General features: G+C 37.4%; 1 protein-coding gene across 3 annotated transcripts in view; it reads left to right on the forward strand.

Annotated features, from left to right (window-relative positions):
- Positions 1-21,740, forward strand: part of ESR1 (estrogen receptor 1) — a 343,123-nt gene that overhangs the window by 168,311 nt on the left and 153,072 nt on the right. For 2 of the 3 annotated variants that reach the window (XM_045544589.1, XM_045544588.1), the window contains one exon: positions 4,376-4,492. In XM_045544589.1, coding sequence (XP_045400545.1) covers positions 4,376-4,492 — 117 coding nt within the window. The remainder of the gene's footprint in view (positions 1-4,375; positions 4,493-21,740) is intronic. The other variant, XM_045544590.1, reaches the window with a different exon arrangement.

Below are 21,740 nucleotides of genomic sequence, written 5' to 3' on the forward strand. Positions count from 1 at the left end.
AAACTGGCTTCCTGCTCCTCCAGTCACCCTTAGGACCAAGCCTTGTTGTCACTCATTACTTCCTTTATGGGACCGCAGTCTGCCCCCTCAGGAGGCCCGTGCTCCGCAGACGTCTGGGTCAGGAGTGCGAGGGGAACCCAGAGCCTTAGCATCTCCATGCTATTCAGATAACAGATACTTTTGAGCTCCACTGTGTGCTCAATAATGTGCTGGGTGCAGGATCAATGGCGATACTGAGACCAATGTGGTCCATCCCTTGCCCAGACTGATCTGGCAAATGAGGCAAGCGGTCAAAACCCGGTGTGGTAAGTGCTGTGACAGGACATGAACGAGGCACAGTTGGAGGGGCAGAAAAGGTTCCGCAGAGGGATTGGTCTCTTGACTGTCACACTTGAAACCTGAGTAGGAGTCAGTTGTGCCAAGAATAAGGAAAGTGTGTTTCCATGAGAAAGACGAGCACATGCGAAGTCCCAGGGGTGAAAAGGAGCGTGGTGTGTTTCAACAGAAAGACACGGCTAGAACTTGGGTGTGACTTAAAGAGTGGGGAGAGAAGGCGAGAAAAGGCTTTAAGAAGAACTTTGCGAACTATGTTAAAGCATTTAGATTTTATTTTTAGAGACTGGAGGAACCTCACGACATTAAGGCAGGACAGTGTCATGATGGTGTATGGTTTCAGGGAAATTACTCTGGCAACACGGTGGGGAATGAGTGGCAGGGAAAGGCTGGAGGCAGACAGTCCCGCAGTGGACTATGGCAGTAATCTGGGGTAGATGGTCTGGACTGCAGAGATGACAGGGAACCCAAGGCAACAATGGTTTTGCTTTGGAAAAGAATTAAAAAAAAATAATTGATTTGATCTGTGTGTGTATGTGTGTGTGTGTGTGTGTGTGGTGGGGGGTAGAGAGGGAGCGTCCAGTGAGGAAGAGGGTGGAATCCAGAGTAATGCCCACGTTTCAGGCTTTGTGGTGTGGTAGAGAGTAGGAACAGATTGGTGAGGAAAGAAGAGTCAGTTCTGTTTGGGACTCACCCATCTTGGAGAGTCGGTGACAGTCAAGTCTTGATGGACGGGGCAGGTGGACAAACAAGTCCCAAACTCTGGAAGAGATTAGGTTTGAGGTGACTGCCAGGAAATACTGAAGGAAAAGTGTGACAGTAGGAAAGATCTACAATATTAGATTTCTCTGAGGCTACTGTTTGGCCTGTCTTTATGTTCCTTTTGAAGCTCTGAATATGTGCCATTGTTTATTTTCGTAACTAACAAATGTAGACTTTCTATGTGATGATAACAAAGCAAAAACAGCTGCTACTGAAGGAGGGAAAAATGAGAAGGAAAAAGAAAAAGGCAAGAGAAAAGAATCTTAGAGGAGCTGGGGGAAAAACTCAGTGAGTCCCGGTCTTGCGGCAGCAGCAGGGGTTGGCCTGGGGGTTCCTGCTCACGGGTGACTTCCCTCTCCACTCCCTGGCTTTCTGGTTGTTTCATTTGCCTCCTTTCCCTTCCACTTCCTCCTAGTCAAACCCGAGATTCCCCCAAAGACTTTTTATTTTCCTTTTTTGGTGGGCAAGAAAATAGTGATGAGTATTTTTCCAAACCTTCACCTGAACATCACATCTTGCTTCATCCAGACCTGCACAGAAGGAATGTTGGGGCCAATCTGGTCACAGGTACATACAGTTCTTCTGTCTCTTCAGTAACAAACAAACAAACAAACAAAAACCCACATTGTGTGTTTCAGTGATACAAGTGGTGTGAGTTGTTGTTTTAAAAAATTAATTCTATTTCAATAGGGTTTCTTTATGTACTGTTTTCACAAGACCAAACAATAAAATTGAAAAAGGAATCTCTTCTTAAGCAACTCACATTAATTGCTTTGATAATACGGATTGGTCAAATTATACTTACTAAGGAAAAGATAAAACTACTCTGTTGTTTTTCTTCTTCTGATGGAAGTTGAAGACTTACAAATAGTTGTTAATGGTGTTTGGTTAATAAAAATTTGTTTAAATTGTATAGATCAAAAATGTATCTGTTAAATTTTTCTTTTTGCCACTTTATCAATCCTAGCTTTGCCATAAAGGTTTACAATATGAACACAATTCTGTTGTATATCTCTTTTCATTTTTGTTAAGAGATGAATTCAGTTGTAGAAATCTATTGTATTTTATGCATTAAACATGTTAGTTCAGGAATTTCACTTGGTTCTGTAAAGATACACATCTATCATGGATGGCCAATCCAAACATATGACTCAGCCAATTGGCCTCTGACCCAATTTGGTTCTCCCATCTTCTTCTGGCTTGCAAAATAACTGACTTTGGAAAGAAAGGGAGTCAAAGGAATATTTGGTGTGAATGGTTTTTGACCAATGTCTTCTGAGACTTAGCATATATACGTTTTAAAATATGTCAACATATATTGCATAAACACCATAGAAGACCAAACACTAGAAGTTTCTTTAAAGTATCAGAAAAGTACACCTTTTGTTAGAGTTAGCATCTGCCCAGATAAATTTTATTTCTGTTCTATCACTTCTTCAGTTTGTCCTAATTAATAAGGGCAAATCTAAAAATAATAACTATTTGAGTCAGTGTGTGGTCTTTTACTAAAGTTACAGGTTTATAACTCTGCTGATTAGTTTGCTAGTTTCTATTAGGCAATAGAAGAATATAGATATTAATTTGACCTGAAGCCTATTTATACAGTGACTTTTATAATGTATATCTAAAGATGAAAAACCAAGTTTTATGAGACCGGCGTTTCTTGTCAGGTCCCCACTCCACCCTGTTCTAATTGGGACTGACCCTTACGTTGAATAAAGAACAAAGAGTTCCATAGTTAACACATTTCACTACAGGTTGCATCTTGCCGTTAGTAAATGGGAAAATAGAGACTTAAGCAGAGAATCTCAATTAGAGGATGAAATATATATTCAATGTTTTTGAGGGAGAGAATGAGAGCCATGTTTTAAAACAGTCTGTATCATTTCCTTAGTCTAAAATTCAGGACATTTCCCCAACACACGTATGAATTTAGACTTATATGAACAGACTTCTTTATAAAAACATGCCAATATTTATTAATTTGTGAAGTTTAATGTTCTGCACATTATAAGTCAGACTTTTTTGATAGATGCCAATATTTATTAATTTGTGAAGTTTAATGTTCTGCACATTATAAATCAGACTTTTTTGATAGATAAAGATGACTTCTAAATCTTAAAACAGAAACTTCCTGGGGGTAATTGGATGTGTGTGCCTGGAGCTCAGAGAAGAGGGTTGGGTTGGGAGTATAAATTTGTGTGATCTGCATTTGGTGATATGGAAGCCATAACTGGGACTAGATTCTCTTATAGGAGAATATGGGGTAGTATGAGAAGAGAAGGGCCTAAGATTGAGCCCCAAGCAACTCTGGCTTAATGTTGGATGGAGGAAATTGAATCTGCAGAAGCCACGGCTTGAGAGGCAGAAGAAACATCAGAAGTTTTGTGTTCTGGAAGCCAAAGGAAAAGGCTGTTTCAAAGGGAAGGGGAGGAGTCAATGTTGTCAGCTTGTTCTGCTTGTGATAGCTTGAGTATGATGTGGACTGAAAAATATCTGTTGGGTCCAGCAACAGGAGTCGTTGGTGATCTTAGGGAAGCTGCTTTTGTAGGCAACTAAGGTGGAAAACAGATTGGTGTGGGTGGAGCCATGCAGGAGAGGTGAAGAAAAGCTCTCAATTATTCTAATTCCTAGAACAATTTTATGTGGTGGGTGCCATTATTTTCTGTAGGCTAGAGAGGAGGAAAGTGAGACCTAGAGATGTTAAGTGGCTTGCTCAGTGCCCTCTCGCTAGTCAGTGATGGACTAACTTACTAACCTAAGGGTTGAACCTTGTGGCAGCCCAGCCAACCAGCCCGACTTGGCTTGAGTTTAGGTATTCTGTGTTGTATTTTAATACCTACCCAAAGATGTTTTAAATTGTATTTTTAAAAGGCCACTTTGAAACTCTTTTCCTGAAAATTCTGCTTCTAACAACTGTATCCTGACAACAATTTTAGTGAGTGGCCTCGGTTAAGAAAACAAAAAAACCCCAAAGCCTTATCTCCTGAGAAAATATAATCCTGTGAGCTCTTCTAAAACACCATGCTGCAAAATCTAGGCTGTGTGAACTGGAGGCGATTTGCCTAAAGAACTTCTGAAGCAATTGGCTGCTGTAGAAATGAAGTCTAAGAGAGGTTATGTTTACACTTCAAGGACGGGAAAAGCCAGGCAGGCTGAGGTAGCAACATAGTAAGGCCAAGAGTGAAATAGGAAAACATCCTCCAAACTGTTTCCTTGTAGATTCTGACTGGCTAAGTTTCCTGAAATAGTATTAATTCTGTCCTCTTGCTTTTAATAGGACATAATGACTACATGTGTCCGGCTACCAACCAGTGCACCATTGATAAAAACAGGCGGAAGAGCTGCCAGGCCTGCCGGCTGCGCAAATGCTACGAAGTGGGGATGATGAAAGGTGGTAGGTACACCTCCCAGGGGAGCCCTCGGGGATGGCCTTGGCCGCTGCCCAGTGCTGGCTGTTTCTGCTCTCGGAACAGTTGTGGGGATTTAGTGTTTTCCTTTCTAGTTAAATGTTTTTCCTATTCTTATTTTTCTTTGCAACAGAAGTATTTTCATAATGTGTTTTGTTTAAGAAAATGGAAGTAGCTGGAACTGTAAATTCTAACATGCCATTTTGTGTTTTAGACTTTCTATATAAATAATTACATTTTAAAATCAAAGGTGTGTGGGAAGTGGTGGTTGAAGGAAACAAAGAGAGCTCAGGGAATTATTGTAGAAATATTTTTCAGTTACTGTTTATATTGTGAATGCTGGAAAATGATATCTGAGGATAAGCGTTCTCTAAATTGAGACCTGTAAATGTGAAAGCTAAATAGCTAATTTATAACCTTCCCATCTCTTACCATTTCTTGGGGAATTTGAATCTGAATCAAAAGGTAGTTTTCTCCTTTGGAAATTGAGTCAACCAGACACTTTCTTAACCTCAGTGTTTGGCTTGGTGCTGGGACATTTAAATGAATACTGAGCACTAGCAAATCCCAAAGCATGAGCAGGATTTGCTCCCCTGGGCTTGTGTCATTGTGGCCGTGTGTGTGTGTGTGTGTGTGTATGTGTGTGTGTGTGGTTTTCTGTCTTTTCATGTATCCAATATTCCAATTTTCTTATCTAGAAATCCCGAGTCCAGTTCTGGGGGTGTTAGTAGCTCCATCAATGTGGTTGCCTGATTGAGCTTCTTGTATTCTTGGGAATGTCATCTTGAGGGACATTGCTTCTAGTCTTGGATAGCCTTCAACACAGTGGAAGGGAAAAAATAGGAAATGTGCAATTAAAACAAAGTCACAGATGCATTCAGTGTTTCAGGATGATATGGAGGGGAAAGAAGGGAAGAAGAGTGGGGAAGAGCTTTCTGAAGGAGGTGAGGCTTGGGGTGAATTAAGGAGAACAAAGTTTTAATGAAAAAGAATAGTGATTTTGCAAATAGAGGGCAGCTAACCTTTAACTTATTAATACTTGGACAAAGGAGGAAGGAGAGGAAAGACCAGGGGTGGAGGTCATGATGAAGGCATGCTCAGTTGTTACCAAGTTCCTCAGTTCTGTGATCACAAATCAGTCCTCTATGTTGAGATTTTGAATACCCTGTTTGGAATAAAGTCTCTTGGTAAATAGGTGAAATGCTAAATTCACACATTGTATTAGCTGTGACTGTGGCTGTATGTCTTGAATATCTGAAAATGCAGCTTTAATTCAAAGGGTAATTAATTCCAAGAATTTAACAGCTAGATTCAGAAAATGACACTTTGAGTCATAAATGGATTAAATATTTAAGGAATTCATCTTTCTTTGTACTGCTGGAGAATTATCAGGCTTAATTAAACTCACAAAAAAGCTTCTTAAGGTAACTTGATAAGTGACAGGAATATAACAGCTACGTGAGAAAAGCTTAATTTGAAACAGTGGAGTCCAAGTTTAATGTTTTTATTTGGTGATTATAGATAGGTTAAGCACAGGCTCTTACATTCTCTCTGAAAGCTGAAATAAGCAACCCCTGTGAATATGTCTAAAACATTTTCTTTTTAAATTCAAGGATACCCATACATTGACTCCACTAAATAAAAAAAATTCTGTTTTTTTCCTAATTAATATCCAGATAAAGTCTGGCTGCATAAATATAAATTATGCATACTCATTTTTAATCTAATAATAATTCTGATATGCAAAGACATGATAAAGGACTCCCCACTATTTTCAAATAGGAATCTAGATAATTTGACTGCACACAGCAGTCTGTGCATATATACACTTGTACATATATTTGTGACTGTAAAATAGATATCTGTATTAGGTTTCTAGGGTTACCATAATGAAATACCACACAGTGGGTGGCTTCAGTTACTCTTAGCCAAAAGGCCGAGAAGCGATAGACTAGGTGGCTTAAACATCAGAAATTAATTTTCTTATAGCTCTAGAGGCTAGAAGTCCCAGATTAGAATGCTGGAAAATTCGGTTTCTGGTGAGGCCTCTTTTTCAGGTTTGTAGATAGCTGCTTTCTTCCTGTGTCCTCATAGAGCCTTTTATCTGTGTCTCTTCCTCTTCTTATAAATATATCAGTTCTATTGGATTAGAGCCATGCCCTTATGACCTCATTTAACCTTAATTATGTCCATAAAGGCCCTGTATCTAAATATAGTCGTATTGGGGGTTAGGCCTTCAACATATGAATTTTGTGGGGACATAATTCAGTTCATAACAGGTTGCCATAACAAAACAACAGACTAGATGGCTTAAATAATAGAAATTAATTTTTTAACAGTCTGGAAGCTGGAAGTCTGAGATCAAGGTGTTGGCAGGTTTGGTTTCTCCCAAAGCCTTTCTCCTTGGCTTGCAGATGGCCTTTTCTCTGTGCACGCACATCCCTGGTGTCTCCTCCTCTTCTTAGAAGGACACCAGTCCTATTGGACTAGGGGCCCACCTCATTTAATCTTAATTACCTCTTTAAAGACCCTGTCTCCAACTACAGTTACCTTTTGATGTACTGGGGGTGAGGGTTTCAACATACGAATTTTGTAGCTACAGATTCAGTTCGTAACAATATCCCATAGAGATTACTCAGTGATTGTTCAGTATTTCTGTAAATACAATGAAAATTTGTCTTTCTAGCAGTTTATATACACACATACACACACACACACACACACACACACACATAAGTTTTAAGTCAAGCTTTACATTCATAAAACTATAGCCTGTGAGAACATCCATTTTAATTACATGTATAGAATGCCTGCTGTAAAGCAATGTCATTTATTGTATTTTTCACTGCATGGGATACCACATGTAGCCTCGGGGCACTTTATATAACAACTCCTCAAAAATTCCTCTAAATAAAGACTTAATTTACAACTGGAAATCTAATTATAACTAACTATAAAATTTGTAATTGTAAAGAACAGCTGTGACTGAATAAAGTTTTACTACATATTCCAACAGGTTTTACAACAATCCAGTTTCTTAACCAGGTTAGTTACCAATTAGGATATTGAATCTCTACATAGAAATAAAATGTTTATCCTGGATAGAGCTGGAGCCCATTCTACTAAGTGAAGTATGACAAGAATGGAAAAACAAACACCACATGTACTCACCATCAAACTGATATTAACTGATCAACACTTATGTGCACATGTAGTGGTAACATTCATCGGGTGTCAGGCAGGTGGGAGGGGGGAGGAAGGGATGGATATATTCACACCTAATGGGTGCTGTGCGCACCATCTGGAGGATGGACACGCTTAAAACTCTGACTCAGGTGGGGCAAAGGCAATATATGTAACCTAAACATTTGTACCCCCATACTATGCTGAAATAAAAAAAAATAGGTATTTAAAAAAAAAGTTTAGTTTCAGATAGAAGAGAACCACATACCTACTCCCTACTCCTACTTTTATAACAAGGCTGAATAAATTTACTGAAGATGTATTCTAAAGATGTAAAAGAGAGTATGACTTATCTAAATGAAATAACAATTTTAATCTGTTGTAATGCCTGCTGCCCCCGAAAATTCCAACATCATCATTAGATTTGGTTTTGAACCACGGTAGTTCAACAAGATGTGCTTTAGCGCTGCAGACCAGTACTGGTCCATCGCCTGGTAGGAACTGGGCCACACAGCAGGAGGTGAGCAACAGGTGAGCAAGCGAAGCTTCCTCTGTATTTACAGCCGCTCCCCATTGCTTGCGTTACCAGCTGAGCACTGCCTCCTGACAGATCAGCAGCGGCATTAGATTCTCATAGGAATGAGAACCTTACTGTAAACTGCACATGTAAGGGATCTAGGTTGCTTGCTTGAATCATCCCCAAACCATCACCCTTCAACACCCCCTGCTCCATGGAAAAATTGTCTTCCATGAAACTGGTCTCTGGTGCCAAAAAAGTTGGAGACCACTGCTTTAGAGGATGTGCTTTTCCATCTTTATGCATGGTTTCTCTGCCTAGGTTGCTTTTTCTCTTCATCTGCCTCCTTTTCCTACAACCTTAGATTGAAAATTGTATGTCTCTTCTTCAGGGAGGCCTTTCCTGTTCCTTCACAGTTCTGGAGGCTAGAAGTCCAAGATCAAGGTGCTGGAAGATTCATGTTCTAGCTTTCCTAGCAAACAGCTTTTCTTTGAGCTCTCATCACTATTATTATTAGTTTGATCAATGTCCCTTTCTCTGTAGTCCATAAACTCCATGATGGCAGGGGCTCTCTCTGTTCCATTTACTGATCTCACACTAAACAAATCACAAGGTAGGTGTTCAAGAAATTTTTTTGCATGAATCAATGAATTGATTCAATTCACTTAAATAGTTATTTGTTTAGGACTTCTTGAATGTGAGCTATGGTAGATCAAGCAATCATGAATAATATCCTGGTCCCTTCCATCAGTGTCCTCGCAGGACAAAGAGAACATTTGTATATGAAGCAGCAAATAAAATCTGGAAGACAAGTTGAGACTGCCTGGGTTGTAAGATGGCTCAAATAATGAAAAATCAGAATGGAAGTCCAGAGCTTTAGCCAGCCACTTCTGGGTTTAGTCCAACTCGACACACTACTCACACCATCTGACTTCCAAGATATATGTTGTTACCTCAGCCATTTGGCATTCTGGCTTAGTTTGGTGGAAAGGGGAAGAATTCAGGAGTGAAATCCTTGGTTCAAATACTGGCTCTTCCCTAGACTTGCTGAGCAACCCCATTAAAGTCACTTTTATAGGCTTCACTATTTGTAGATACACAATGAAGATAAATAATTTCTACTTAACCAGTTTTTCGTAAAGATCACAAATCATCATATATGAAAATACTTTACAAATTTAAAGTAACACATGACTGTTAGCTATTACATATCTTTTTCTGTCTTAAAAATAAATCCTGTCTTAGTTCAAAAACATCATATCTGAGTGCTTTTTTTTTTTTTTTTTAGTTGAATGAAAGAGAATGACAGTTGCATCACCTCTGCTAGGATAAATATCTAGTTCCCTTGTGGGGAATAAAAACCTGGCTCAGACACATAGGCTTTTCCCCCCCTTTCTGATCTCTTTCTGATCTCATATGCTGGATATAGCTGATATAGCTGCACAATGAGTGAGATTTGTTATTTATCATTTTATGATGCCAGATATTTACACAAATTTGTGAAAATTCTTTCCTCACAATAAACTCAGAAGTGTGTTGGTGGCAAAGTTTTCATTTTGTAGATGAGGAAATTGGAATGTGGAAATTAAATGATGTGCAGAACTCTTGCACTGCCCATCTTGATCATGTTTCGTTATCATGCATTAAGAAGAAATTTGAGACAAAGTAGTAATTGTCAACTAGTCTTTATTTTGATGGCAATGTTGCAGGTTAATTTTCGGAAGTGTTCCAAAATAATAAATAAATAAAAAAATTAATGTTACAATTTTAAAGCAAGAAAATAAAATACTACTAATATACATAAAGAAATACACATGTCTGTCCAGGATAACTCAGAAGCCCAAGGAAGAATTGGAAATAAAATATTTCCCTGTTGCTAAAGTTTAATATTTATCACCATGAGTTACTGTAATTTGCTTTTTTGATGGGATGAACTCTCAAGCTAGAGTTTGGGATTAGAATTTCCTTTAAGCCTAGATGGGCTATCTTTTACCAAAAGTAAACTACCAATTATTAATGTTAATGATGATAGAACCAAATCAGTACATTTAAAACGTAAATGTGAATTACTTTCTTGGGACTGCCCAATAATTGCAGAAGAATTGTAGCCACATGTGAATCCAGGTTTTTTCGGAAGGCAGATTGGGGTGTTCATGTTTGGGATTTGATTTAAGAAAACTGTTAAAGAAAACCCAATTACTCTTTACAAAGAGCTTCTGGTTGTTTTAAGTAGCAACTGATATATTTAAGATATTAAATTTTTTTATTTTATTAATTTATATCATAGATATTTAATTTATTAAAAAATTTCCCCATATTATCATTTTAATTTGCAAACAAAGAAATATACTGAATTGAGTAGTTGAATCATATATGGACCTTAAAGATTAATGAATGCAATGTTTTATAACATTTTAAAGCAATCAGACTCTTTTTCCGCTAGCAGAAACAGATAATCTATGAAACACATAAAAGCTGATTTGGCATAGCCTCTCTTCATTCACTATAGTGATCATGAGAAACCTTCATGGAACCCTAGGGCTCCTAGGAACACAGTTTGTAAACCACTGATCTAATCTAGCAACTTCATCTTCTAGATAAAAACCAAGGCCCAGAAAGATTAAGTGACTTGGGCAAAGTCTTTGAACTACCTAGGAGATAAATTGAGCCTAGAATTCTTGATTTTAGACTCAGAGTTCATTATCTTTCCAGAATATCTCTTTACTACTCCATGTCACCACTCACGTATAATGTGAAAAATAATTGATAAAAAATATAGGTGGCATATAATTAATGCACATAGTCCAGAGAAAAATCCAGAGTAAAATAAATGCTCTTAATCTTTCTTCCAGACCTCATTATGACACTAAGACTTCAGTGATCTGTTAACTTGAGGAACTAAGAGGATTTGGCCTAAGACGTTCATAGCTGATCAGTGGATAGCTTTCTATTTCTCCTTTAGTAGTGGTGGCAGCAATGGTAGTAACAAGGGTGTGGAATGTGTCAGGATTAACTCTGGGCTGTAGAGCTTGAAGAAAAGAGTACGTGAGTAATGAACATATTGGGGTCAGAAAATATGATCAGAGAGAAACCAAGATACAGGGATCGTAGTCATGAAATTCCAAGAAGAAAGGAAATTCACATGTCCATTAGTTTAGTATGTGTGAAAAAAAGCCAGATGACTAATTAGGGTTTCTCTCCAAAATTGGGTAAAAATGAAAGAGATGTCCTGATGCATAGTTTCCTCAGTTGCCTAATAGGGATGGAGGCAGGTCAGCCTCTGGGACTGTCAGTTCAGTTGGGTGAAGCATGGTGTTAGGCAGCGCAAAGATCCTTGTAAGGACTGTGCTACCTTCACATCTCTTAATGTAGACTTTTCAACATTGCAAATTGGGCAGAGGGTATGATAGGATCAGCTCAATTCAAAGATCAGCTCAATTCAAAGACTGGTGACCTTCTGACCATGCCACCAAAACTGCTTTTTGTCAAGGCCACCAATGAACTCCGTGTTGCCAAAGCCAGCTGTCAATTCTCAGGTCTTCATCTTCTTGGCCAATGAACAGCATTAGTAGATGATTCTCTCCTCCTTAATGCACTTTCTTTACTTGCTTTCCAGGACAATACACTCTCTTAATTCTCCTCTTACCCTAGGTCTTGGCAAATTTCTCCTCTTTTGCTTAACCTCTTAATGTTGGAGGATTTAGTGTGGAGAACTCTTTTCTGTCTTATATTCACTCCTAGATGAATGGTTTTCAATACTGTTTATGTGCTGACAATTCCCAAAAAACCTCCTCCCCAAGCCCCCTCCAAAGTCACTGACTCATAGATGCAGCTACTCAGGTATCTTCTTCACTTGGGTGTCTAAATAATTAAAATGCTTCAAACTCAATTTGTTCAAACCTGAATCTGTGATCTTTTCCCTCAACAGTACTTTATCCACAATCTTGCTCATCTCAGCTAATAACTTCCTACTTGGAATTGCTTAGGCCAAAAAATTTAAGTCACCCATGACCCCTCTCTTTCTCTCACATCCAGGAAATTATGGTGGCTCTGTCTTCAAATGTTGTCAGAATCTGACCACTTCTTGCCATCTTTACCGTTATCATTGTGGTCTGAACCACCATCATCTTTCACCCAGTTTGTTGCTGAAGTCTCTCCTGGTTCCTTGCTCCCCTACAGCCTGTTCTCCCTACAGATACATTAAAAACGTAAATCAGATCAGACCACTTCTCAAAACCTTGTGTGGCTTTCCATTTCACTCAGCTGACATGGCTGCAGCAGCTGTGAGACCCTAGTCCTGAGTAGTTGCATATACAAGTCAGTGACTTGGGTGGGGGTTTGGGCTGGAGGTATGAATTTGGAAATTGTCAGCATATAATCCTAGTACTCTGCCTGCTCTCACTCTTCCTTCTTTCTCTTTCTTTTCTATTGCTCTCTGTCTCGCTCACTCCATTCTGGCTGCTGGGGCATTCTTACATGTGAGGCCCACTTCTCTCTTGGAGCATTTACTCCAGTGGCTGGAATGCCACTCTCCCAGATATCTGTGTGGCTAACTCTACCTCCCTCCAGTTCTTTGCTGCATGTCTGTTATGAATGAGGCTTACCCTGATCATTCTGTTGAGTAATGCAGTTTGCTTCCCCCAACATCCCACTGTGCTCCCAGTGTCTTTATGCCCCTCATCCTGCTCTACTTCTTTATTTTTCTATAGCATTTTGACCTTCTAATATACCATATAATTAATTTTTAAATTATATTTGTCATTCGATGTCTTCCTACATACTAGCTTACAAGTATGCAAACTTTGGAAAGGAATTTACAAATAAATACAGCATGTTTGTAGTTTTGTTCACTGATGTAAGCATTTAGATCAGTACCTGCATATAATAGTCAGAGTTATGAGTTACATCGTGCATGAATTAATTGAATGACTAAAACTGAAAGTACAAGTGTAGAACTGTGAACAGTTTGAGAATCAAGAAGCTTGTTATTCTAATTAAGGCAGAATATCTGTTCAGAAATGAAAACTTGTATAGTAGTTAGTTTTTGGTGTGTAACAGAATCTCACCTCAAAATCTCAGTGGCATACAACAATAAATACCTGTTACTCACATGTAAGGGAGATTGGCTAGGAGACTGCTCATCTTGGCTGGGCACACTCCTATGTCTGGAAGTTAGCTGGCTGTTCTGGCTCCAGCAACTGGGAAGACTCAGTTTTGCTTCCATGCCTCTCATGCTCCAGCAGGCTAGCCCAGGCATGTTCTTGTGGTAATGGAAGAGAATCAAGAAATGAGCAAGCTGCAAATCACTAGCCCAGTACAAGCCTTTGCTCTTATTGTCTGATGATACTCAGTGGGCCACAGCATGTCACACGGCTGAGTCCATAGGCAGAGGCAGAGGAGGCTTCAGAGTTATATAGCAAAGGTTGGAAAATCAGGGCCATTTTTGTAATTTACCTCAACCAAAAATATGTGTTTTTTTGGTGTTTTTCAGATTTTGGACTGTTAAATAATTACAGAGTCATAGACTATTAGACTTGGAGGGGACTTGAGGGTTTATCTGCTTTTCTTCGCTAATCCAGGGCCAGGGATGTTAGATGAATCCTGAAGTTTGCTGAAGTTTGTGGTAAAGTGGAGGATATGAAAGCTGGGGCTCTGGGAGGCTGGCTGGGGAGCTCAGCACATTGGTGAGGTGTCCTGGGCTGTAACAGAGATTGATGGTGTCTTGTTCTTGATCTTAGAGGAAGAGCTTTCAACTTTTCACCGTTGAGTATGATATTAGCTGTAAGTTTCTCGTATATGGGCTTTATTGGTTGAAGTACATTCATTCTATACCTAATTTTTTTGGAGTTTTATTATGCAAGCATGTTGAGTTTTGTCAAATGCATTCTTTGCATCTATTGATATGATCATATGGGTTTTTTCTTCATTCTGTTAATGTGTTGTTATCACATTTAATGGATTTGCATGTTTAACCATCTTTGGTTAAATCCCACTTGATTATGATGAGTGATCCTTTTAATGTGCTGTTGAAATCAGTTTTGCTAGTCCTTTGTTGAAGATTTTTACGTCTGTATTCATCAGGAATATTAGCATATAATTTTCTTTACTTATAATGTGTTTCTCTGGCTTTGGTATCAGGGTAATGCTGGGTTTATAAAATGAATTTGGAAATATTCCCTCCTCCTCAAGTTTTTGGAAGAGCTTGAAAAGTGTTGGTATTAGTTCTTTGAATGTTTGGTAGAATTCAGGAGTAAAGCCATCAGGTCCTGGGCTTTTCTTTGATGGGGGATTTTATTACTGATTTAATCTCCTTACTAGTTATTGGTCTGTCTAGATTTTCTGTTGCTTCATGATTTTTTCTTGGTAGGTTGTGTTTAGAAATTTATCCACTTTTTCTAGGTTATCCAAATAGTTGGTATATAATTGTTCATAGTAGTCTCTTATGATCCTTTGTATTTCTGTGGTCTCAGTTATTATGTCCCCTTTTTCATTTCTAATTTCATTTATTTGGGTATTCTCTCTTTTTTTCCTAGTTGATCTAGCTAAAGGTTTGTCAATTTTGTTTTATCTTTTCAAAAAACCCAACTCTTAGTTTTGTTCATCTTTTGTGTAGTTTTTCTAGTCTCCCTTTTATTTATTTCTGCTCTGATCTTTATTTCTTTCTTTCTATTAACTTGAGGCTTAGTTTCTTTTTCTTTTTCTAGTTACTTCAACTGTAACATTAGGCTGTTTGAGATCTTTCTTCTTTTTTGATGTAGATGTTTATTGCTATAAAATTCCCTCTTAGAACTGCTTTCGCTGCATCCTATAAGTTTAGTATTTGTGTTCATTTGTTTTAAGATTTTTTTTTAAAATTTTCCTTGTTATTTCTTCTTTGATCCATTAGTTGTTTAGGAGCCTGTTGTTTAATTTTCATGTATTTGGGAATTTTCCAAAATTCCTCCCATTATTGATTTATAGTTTCATATGATTGTAGTTGGAAAAGATACTTAATATGATTTCAATATTCCTAAATTTGTTAAGACTTGTTTTGTGGCCTAACATATAATCTATCCGGGAGAATGTTCCATGCTCACTTGAGAAGAGTATGTATTCTGCTGCTGTTGAATGGAATATTCTATATGTATCTGTTAAGTTCATTTGTGCTAAAGTATAGTTTAAGTTTGAGCTTTCCTTATTGATTTTCTGCCTGAATAATCTCTCCATTGATGAAACTGGGATATTGAAGTGCCCTACTGTTATTCTATCACAATCTCTCTCTCCTTTGAGATCTATGAGTATTTGCTTTTGGGTACGTATATATCTATAATTGTTATATCCTTTTGACCTTTCAATCAATAGATTGACCTTTCAATCATTATTTAATGGCCTTCTTTGTATCATTGTACAAGTTTTGACTTAATATCTATTTTATCTGATATAAATATAATTACTCCTGTTCTTTTTTGTTTTCTTTTTGCATGGAATATCTTTATCCATACTTCATTTTCAGTCTTCTTATGTCCTTAAATGTTCAGTGAGTTTCTTCCGGCAATATATAATTGGGTCTTATTTTTTTAATCCATTCAGCCCCTTTGTATATTTTTATTGGATAATTTGACCCATTTACATTCAAGATAATTATTTATAGGTAAAGACTTAACTTCTGCTATTTTGTTAAAAGTTTTCTGGTTGCTTTATAGATCTTTTGTTCCTTTCTTCTTCTCTTGCTGTCTTCTCTTATGATTAGGTGATTTTCTCTAGTGGTATACTTTGAATCCTTACTTTTTGTCTTTTGTGTATCTGCTGTGGCTTTTTGCTTTGTAATTGCCATAAGGCTTATATAAAACATCTTATGCCAGGCTATTTTAAATGGATAACAACTTTAATTAATATTTTTTTATACTCAAGTAATTTGATTGCTTATTTAGAGGTCATATTGGTTCTTCTAGGGAGGAAAAAAGAGGAATCTTTATTGACAAGAGGTGGCCGTTTCTCACCTTGAATGTTAGAAGAAATGCTGACAGTGACTTAAGGCCAGGCAAAAATTTCAGATAGGGTCTTTCATGTTCCTATAATTTGCTTTTGCAAAAGTAAATGATTCTTGATATAATGTAAGGACTTTTTTCTGTAGATAGAAACCAGAAAATACAGAACTTTGGGGGTGTACTTTTAAATTCTGTAAGCTCGAGACCCCAAGAGTTTCCATATGCTTACTCCTTGTTTTAGTGGTTGTCATTAGAATAATGAATATTTTTTAGAACTGGAAAGAACTTAAAGGTCACCTAGTTCACCTCTTTGTTTTTCACCTCATTGTTCTTGTCCAAGTCACACAGCTAGTTAACTGCTCAGGCAAGAAACCAAGTCTCCTGACTCACGGTTTAGTGTTACTTTCATTGTGCTGCACTGCCTAGCTGACCTTATAGTGACATAAATCATCATGAAAGACAGACACATGTATATGTAAGAGATGAATATCCCATAGACCAAACTGTGACTTAGGAAAAATTACTGTGAACACTTCAACAAAAACAGCAGCCAACAAATTTGGATTAGCTGCACAGCAGAAGTACCAAAATGAATTTATATGCAGGGTGTGATGGGTATTTTAAAAACACTTAATTACTTAATATTATTTAATATTTAATGTAATTTAAAAAGGGCATTTCACTTTCAGGCCAAAGGTTTTCATTATTTTTAGAAAATATCAGTTTTGAATATAAAGCCTGTTTTTAAATGCTTTAACTATTCTGCTGTATAGAAACATCATTTTGTCAACTAGGAGTCCTGGCTAAGGGTCCAGTTTATGAGCCTGGCTCTTTACCTGCCACCTGGGAACCTTGTACAGATCACTTACGTTTTTCCGCACTCAGTTTTTACGTCTGAGGAATGTGGGCTTAGGACTCAGTAGTCTCTAAAGTATCTTTGAGATCTTAAATTTTATATTTTAGGATCTAAGTTCGGATTAATAATGGAAACATTGGACTCTAAAGCTAAAGGTAGTATATACAAGTTTCTGAATATTAGGAACAGCCTCAGCAACCATTGTATTTACATTTCAAGCTAAATTTAGCAGAACCAGCAGCAACTGGAAAAACCTGTTGGAATGGACAAAGTTATTCTCTTCACTGATTAGTGTGGAAAGTGATTCTCTTCTGAATGGGGAGAGTCGTGAAAATGAGTTTGATGCTGTCATTGTAGTGAAATGAGCAGATTTTATCACTGCAAATTGTTTAGCCACAAAAAAGAAAGAATTTAAGAAGAAAGTTTATTGAGATGGGACTTTGGAAGGATAACTAAGCTTGTTTTTCTGTTATTAGAGGTGTAATGGTCATGCCTAAGATTTGAGTCCCAAGAGCTGGTGAAACTTTCTACTTTCTGCATTCTGGAAAGAAAAAGGAAGAGGCTAAAGGACAGTGGATTTTGAGATGTTCCTGATTAAATATCATGTAGGCTAGTCTGGTGATGTTTGCTTGAAAGCTTATTCGGTAGGTATAAACCACACACTTGAGGCCAGACTTGGAAATTATAGATATACATGCCAGCTTTAAGAGGGATTGTGAGGTGAAGAGTGAAGGGAGTCATTTATAAGCAAATCTTCTGGTCATGCCTAGAGGCAACACATGGTTTAGTTTATGCTTAATTGAGCAAACAAAAATTAGTGAGAAACATATGGAATTACATTTGGGTATATTATCTTTAAAAGCTTGCTTTGTTACTACATTTACTTCATATTTAAAGTATTAGTAGTTTTACTTTGAAAATTTTACTTAACAAATGCCAAGTGAAGTCCAAACTTCTTAGCCTAAATCATTTACAGATAACCTTTATTGAGCATTTACTATGTGAAGATAGTGTCACAAGGGGATTTAAGATGCAGTTGCTGACTGACCACAATGTCCAGGCAACCTAATGGGGGAAGAAGGTCATTCACATAAAAAGATGACCAAACTTTCTTCATTTCCTCAAGAGACCTAGGATTGGAGATGGCCTAAAAATTCCTGCTGTCTTACCTCACCCACAAGTTCTGATCTTGCTCCCAGGGATCAAGCAAGCTCAAGTTTGCTGGCCCTTTGGAGTTGTGGTTTCAACTTCTGGCTAATGTTCTTGGGAATATGTCATATTGTCAAGCTGAAGTCTTACATGTCCTAGATCTACTTCCCTCCCTTTGTGGGTTCCTATTTCATAGAACACATACAAGTGTGAAAACACCAGCTACCCCATAAGGCTAACCTGAGAGTTAAAGACATGAACTGTATTTTGACAATCACAAACTGACATATTGATCTTAGGTATTATTCCTATTATGAGGTAGAATTGTGGTTTAAGTCTTTAGCTTTTGGAATATGACCACCTGGATTCAAATTTTAGATCTGTCTATAGGTGTTTGACCTTAAACAAGATACTTATCCTCTTTAGAGCTCAGTTTCTTTATTTGTCAGATGAGAATATTAATAATACCTGCTTAACAAAGTTGTATGAGAATGAATATAAAGGTTTTAGTATTGTATTTGGCTTGTAGTGAGCCCTCTATATAAGTTGGTTACAATGGGTAGTGAAAAGTAGACTCAATTTTCACCTTATGTACTTAATCTAATCTCCAAATAAAATGCAAGACCCCTGTACTATCATCATCGTAATTAAACACAAATTCTTAAGTAATTAATTATGTGTTTGGTTCCATTTGGGTAATCAGTGATATATAAAATGCAGTACCTTGCCCTGAGGAACCTACGGTTTTGCCTCCCGCTAACCCTGGCATTGAAAGTTCTCCGCCTTCTCAATCACACTTCGTTTTTCAGGCTCTCTCCCCAATTTTCCTAACAAATCCTTGGCTCCTGCAAACAGATCTATCCATTGACTATGGAATGTATTTTGTCCCTGTGTGCCTATGCTCAATCTGAAGTGAGTTATTAATGTCTTCTTTTATTAATATTCGTGATAAATTTCCCTGTTTTCATCCGCGTTTAGGACTCCCTGAAAGTCATTACCTTTTCCCTCTGCATTCCTATAACATTCTTTCCCTGTGTCTAATGAGAAGATCAGGTGAGCTGCTGTCAGAGCCCTGTCTTGATCTGAGTACTGAGATCTCTGTACCCTGCCAGCTTAAGGACAAGTTGGATGCATTGCTGTGCAGAGAGCAGTTTCTGTCAACAAGTGGCAGCTCTCGGTTCTCGGCCCCTGCTTGCCCTCTCTCTTTTGGTTTTAACATATACTTCAACCTCTGCCCTCTGCCTCACCTCTGTTTCTCATCTTTGGCATGACCCCATCGGCACTAATCTTTGATTTTGGACTTCTAGGGCATTTATCTGACTCCTTATTTTCTTTATTGCTAAACTTAATTGTGTGCCAACTTTGCTGTCACTAACCCATAGATATGCCAGCCACTCAGCTCTGATACTGTTTCCAGTATCATCCCAGCCTGGCCTCTCAAGTGGCAGAGTACCATGCCAGTTAGCCCCTGGCCCTTTGATGGTGCTGTCCCACAAGCACTCAGCCAACTGCTTGGCACTATATTTGTTTGATGTATCTTTGTTTGTGGAACCCTTAGTTCAATGGGATATAGGATTCACCTTCTGTGTGCCACATAAAGTTGAGCCAAGCTAACAACTTAGTAATTTCAAAATATGCTTATCTCCTATCTATCCAATTAGATTTTTTAATGTTTAGAGGCAGAGATAGTCGTAGTCTTATTTAATTCCTAGCACAGCAATATTTTTGTAAATATTTGTTATTGATGGTTTAAATGATAAAGGCAAAAGGCAAAAGTGAAGAGGTGATTTATCTTAGTGTTTGGCCCAACTGTTTCCTTGACATAAGTTTATTATTCAGGTCACATAAACATGACTGAAGTAATATCACAACTGTGATACCATGATTACTTTTCTATGTCTTTGTCTCTCTTGCTTTTTTTTTTTTGCATAGTGCATAGGCCTCTGATTTATTACATAACTTTGAGAATAAAAAGTAATGATACCCAAAACTACAAGTGTCATAACAAATAAAATTATACATTAAATTAAAGAAAAGCAAGTTTTAAGGACTAAGAAAGCCATTTCTAAAATTAAGTCAAAATAAAATTTCCTTATTGAATTATCATAATGATATTTGATATCACAGGTGAGAGGAATAATTTTGTTGGTAGCTGACACTCTTTATATTAATAATAATAGATATTTGTTTTAAGAAGTTCTAGGTCTAACATCTTTACTGTTGATTAATAATTACTGGGTTTTTTCCTTTAGCTTGTACTTTTTTGTTTATTATTTCGTTTTGTGGGATATTCAAAAATATGCATTTTATGCCATACATACAGATTCCCTAAAGTTATTAGTCACAATATGGCAGTCCCATAATGAATTTTCCAGGTATGCTTTCTTACAGGTAGATGGTAGCTCTGCGTGGTTTTAACACATTCACATACATCCTCTTTCTCAATAAGTGTTTTTAAATTTATTAAATGAAAGATTAAAATGTGGTAAGCATTTTCTTTAATAATAATTAATTTTGGAATAACTTATGTGTGCTCCAGGGCTACAGTTCACTGTTTATTAAGTCCTTCCCCAAATTAAATGTTGTACATACGGAATTGATTTGCTTAACATAGGTGTTGGGACTGTTTACTCCCAAAGAGATGCCGCTTTTGGGCTTTTAATAGTGGTAATGGGTCTCGGAAGTGCTCATCTATATTTGTTGTTATTCACTGATTGCATTTTGCAATGGAACCCACTGGGATGGTGGGGGTAGTAACAACAATACTAGGTGACTTCTTTGATTTGAACCCAATTAAATGAATTAGAGTTGTCTGATATAAGAACAAAAAAGTAAAAACTATAAAAACAAAACAATAAAACAGCAGTACAAACCCCAGCCAGAGAAGTTTCAGAAATGTTGAGAATATTTAAAAAATGACAATACCCCCACAAAGCCCCCAAATCCAATTAAAGAGCACTCAGACAGGAGGAGGCAGAGCTGGGGGAGGACACTGAGCAACTGCCCAGAAATGAAACATCAGGAAGGGGTATGAGTGACCTGATACTACTTTAAAAAACAGAAGGGGAAAAAGGAAGTATGAACTGACAAAAGGAAGGTGGTAGAATATTGACATGTTATGCTTAGGATGTCCTTAGGATGCCAGAAGTCATAAACACACCAGAAGAGGATACAGAATCAAGTAATAAATGCAACTGCAAATAAATGTTTGGCATAAAACTTAGATTCTAAATTACATAAAGAGCTGGTGATAATTCAGGCAGAACTGGTGGACTTAATAGAAAAAATAGATTTAATCTTCAGATAAGGAAATATAATGAGACATCTTAGTTTAAGGAAACAGTCCTACAACTAAAGACCTAGATTTGGGTCATAATCCTCAAAGACAGGCTAAAAGAATCTATTTGCAACTAAAAAAGAAGAAGAAACTTTCATGTTAAAAGATGTTAAACTGTTCCAAGAGTTTACTTGTCCATATTTCAGGCTTATAAGTTATTTAAGGAAAAATACAGAAAACTAAGAAAGTTTTCATGAGCACCACAAATACAGCTTATAGGAAAGAT

The sequence above is a fragment of the Lemur catta genome, chromosome 2 (genome assembly GCF_020740605.2).
Source record: "Lemur catta isolate mLemCat1 chromosome 2, mLemCat1.pri, whole genome shotgun sequence".
Taxonomy (NCBI): domain Eukaryota; kingdom Metazoa; phylum Chordata; class Mammalia; order Primates; family Lemuridae; genus Lemur; species Lemur catta.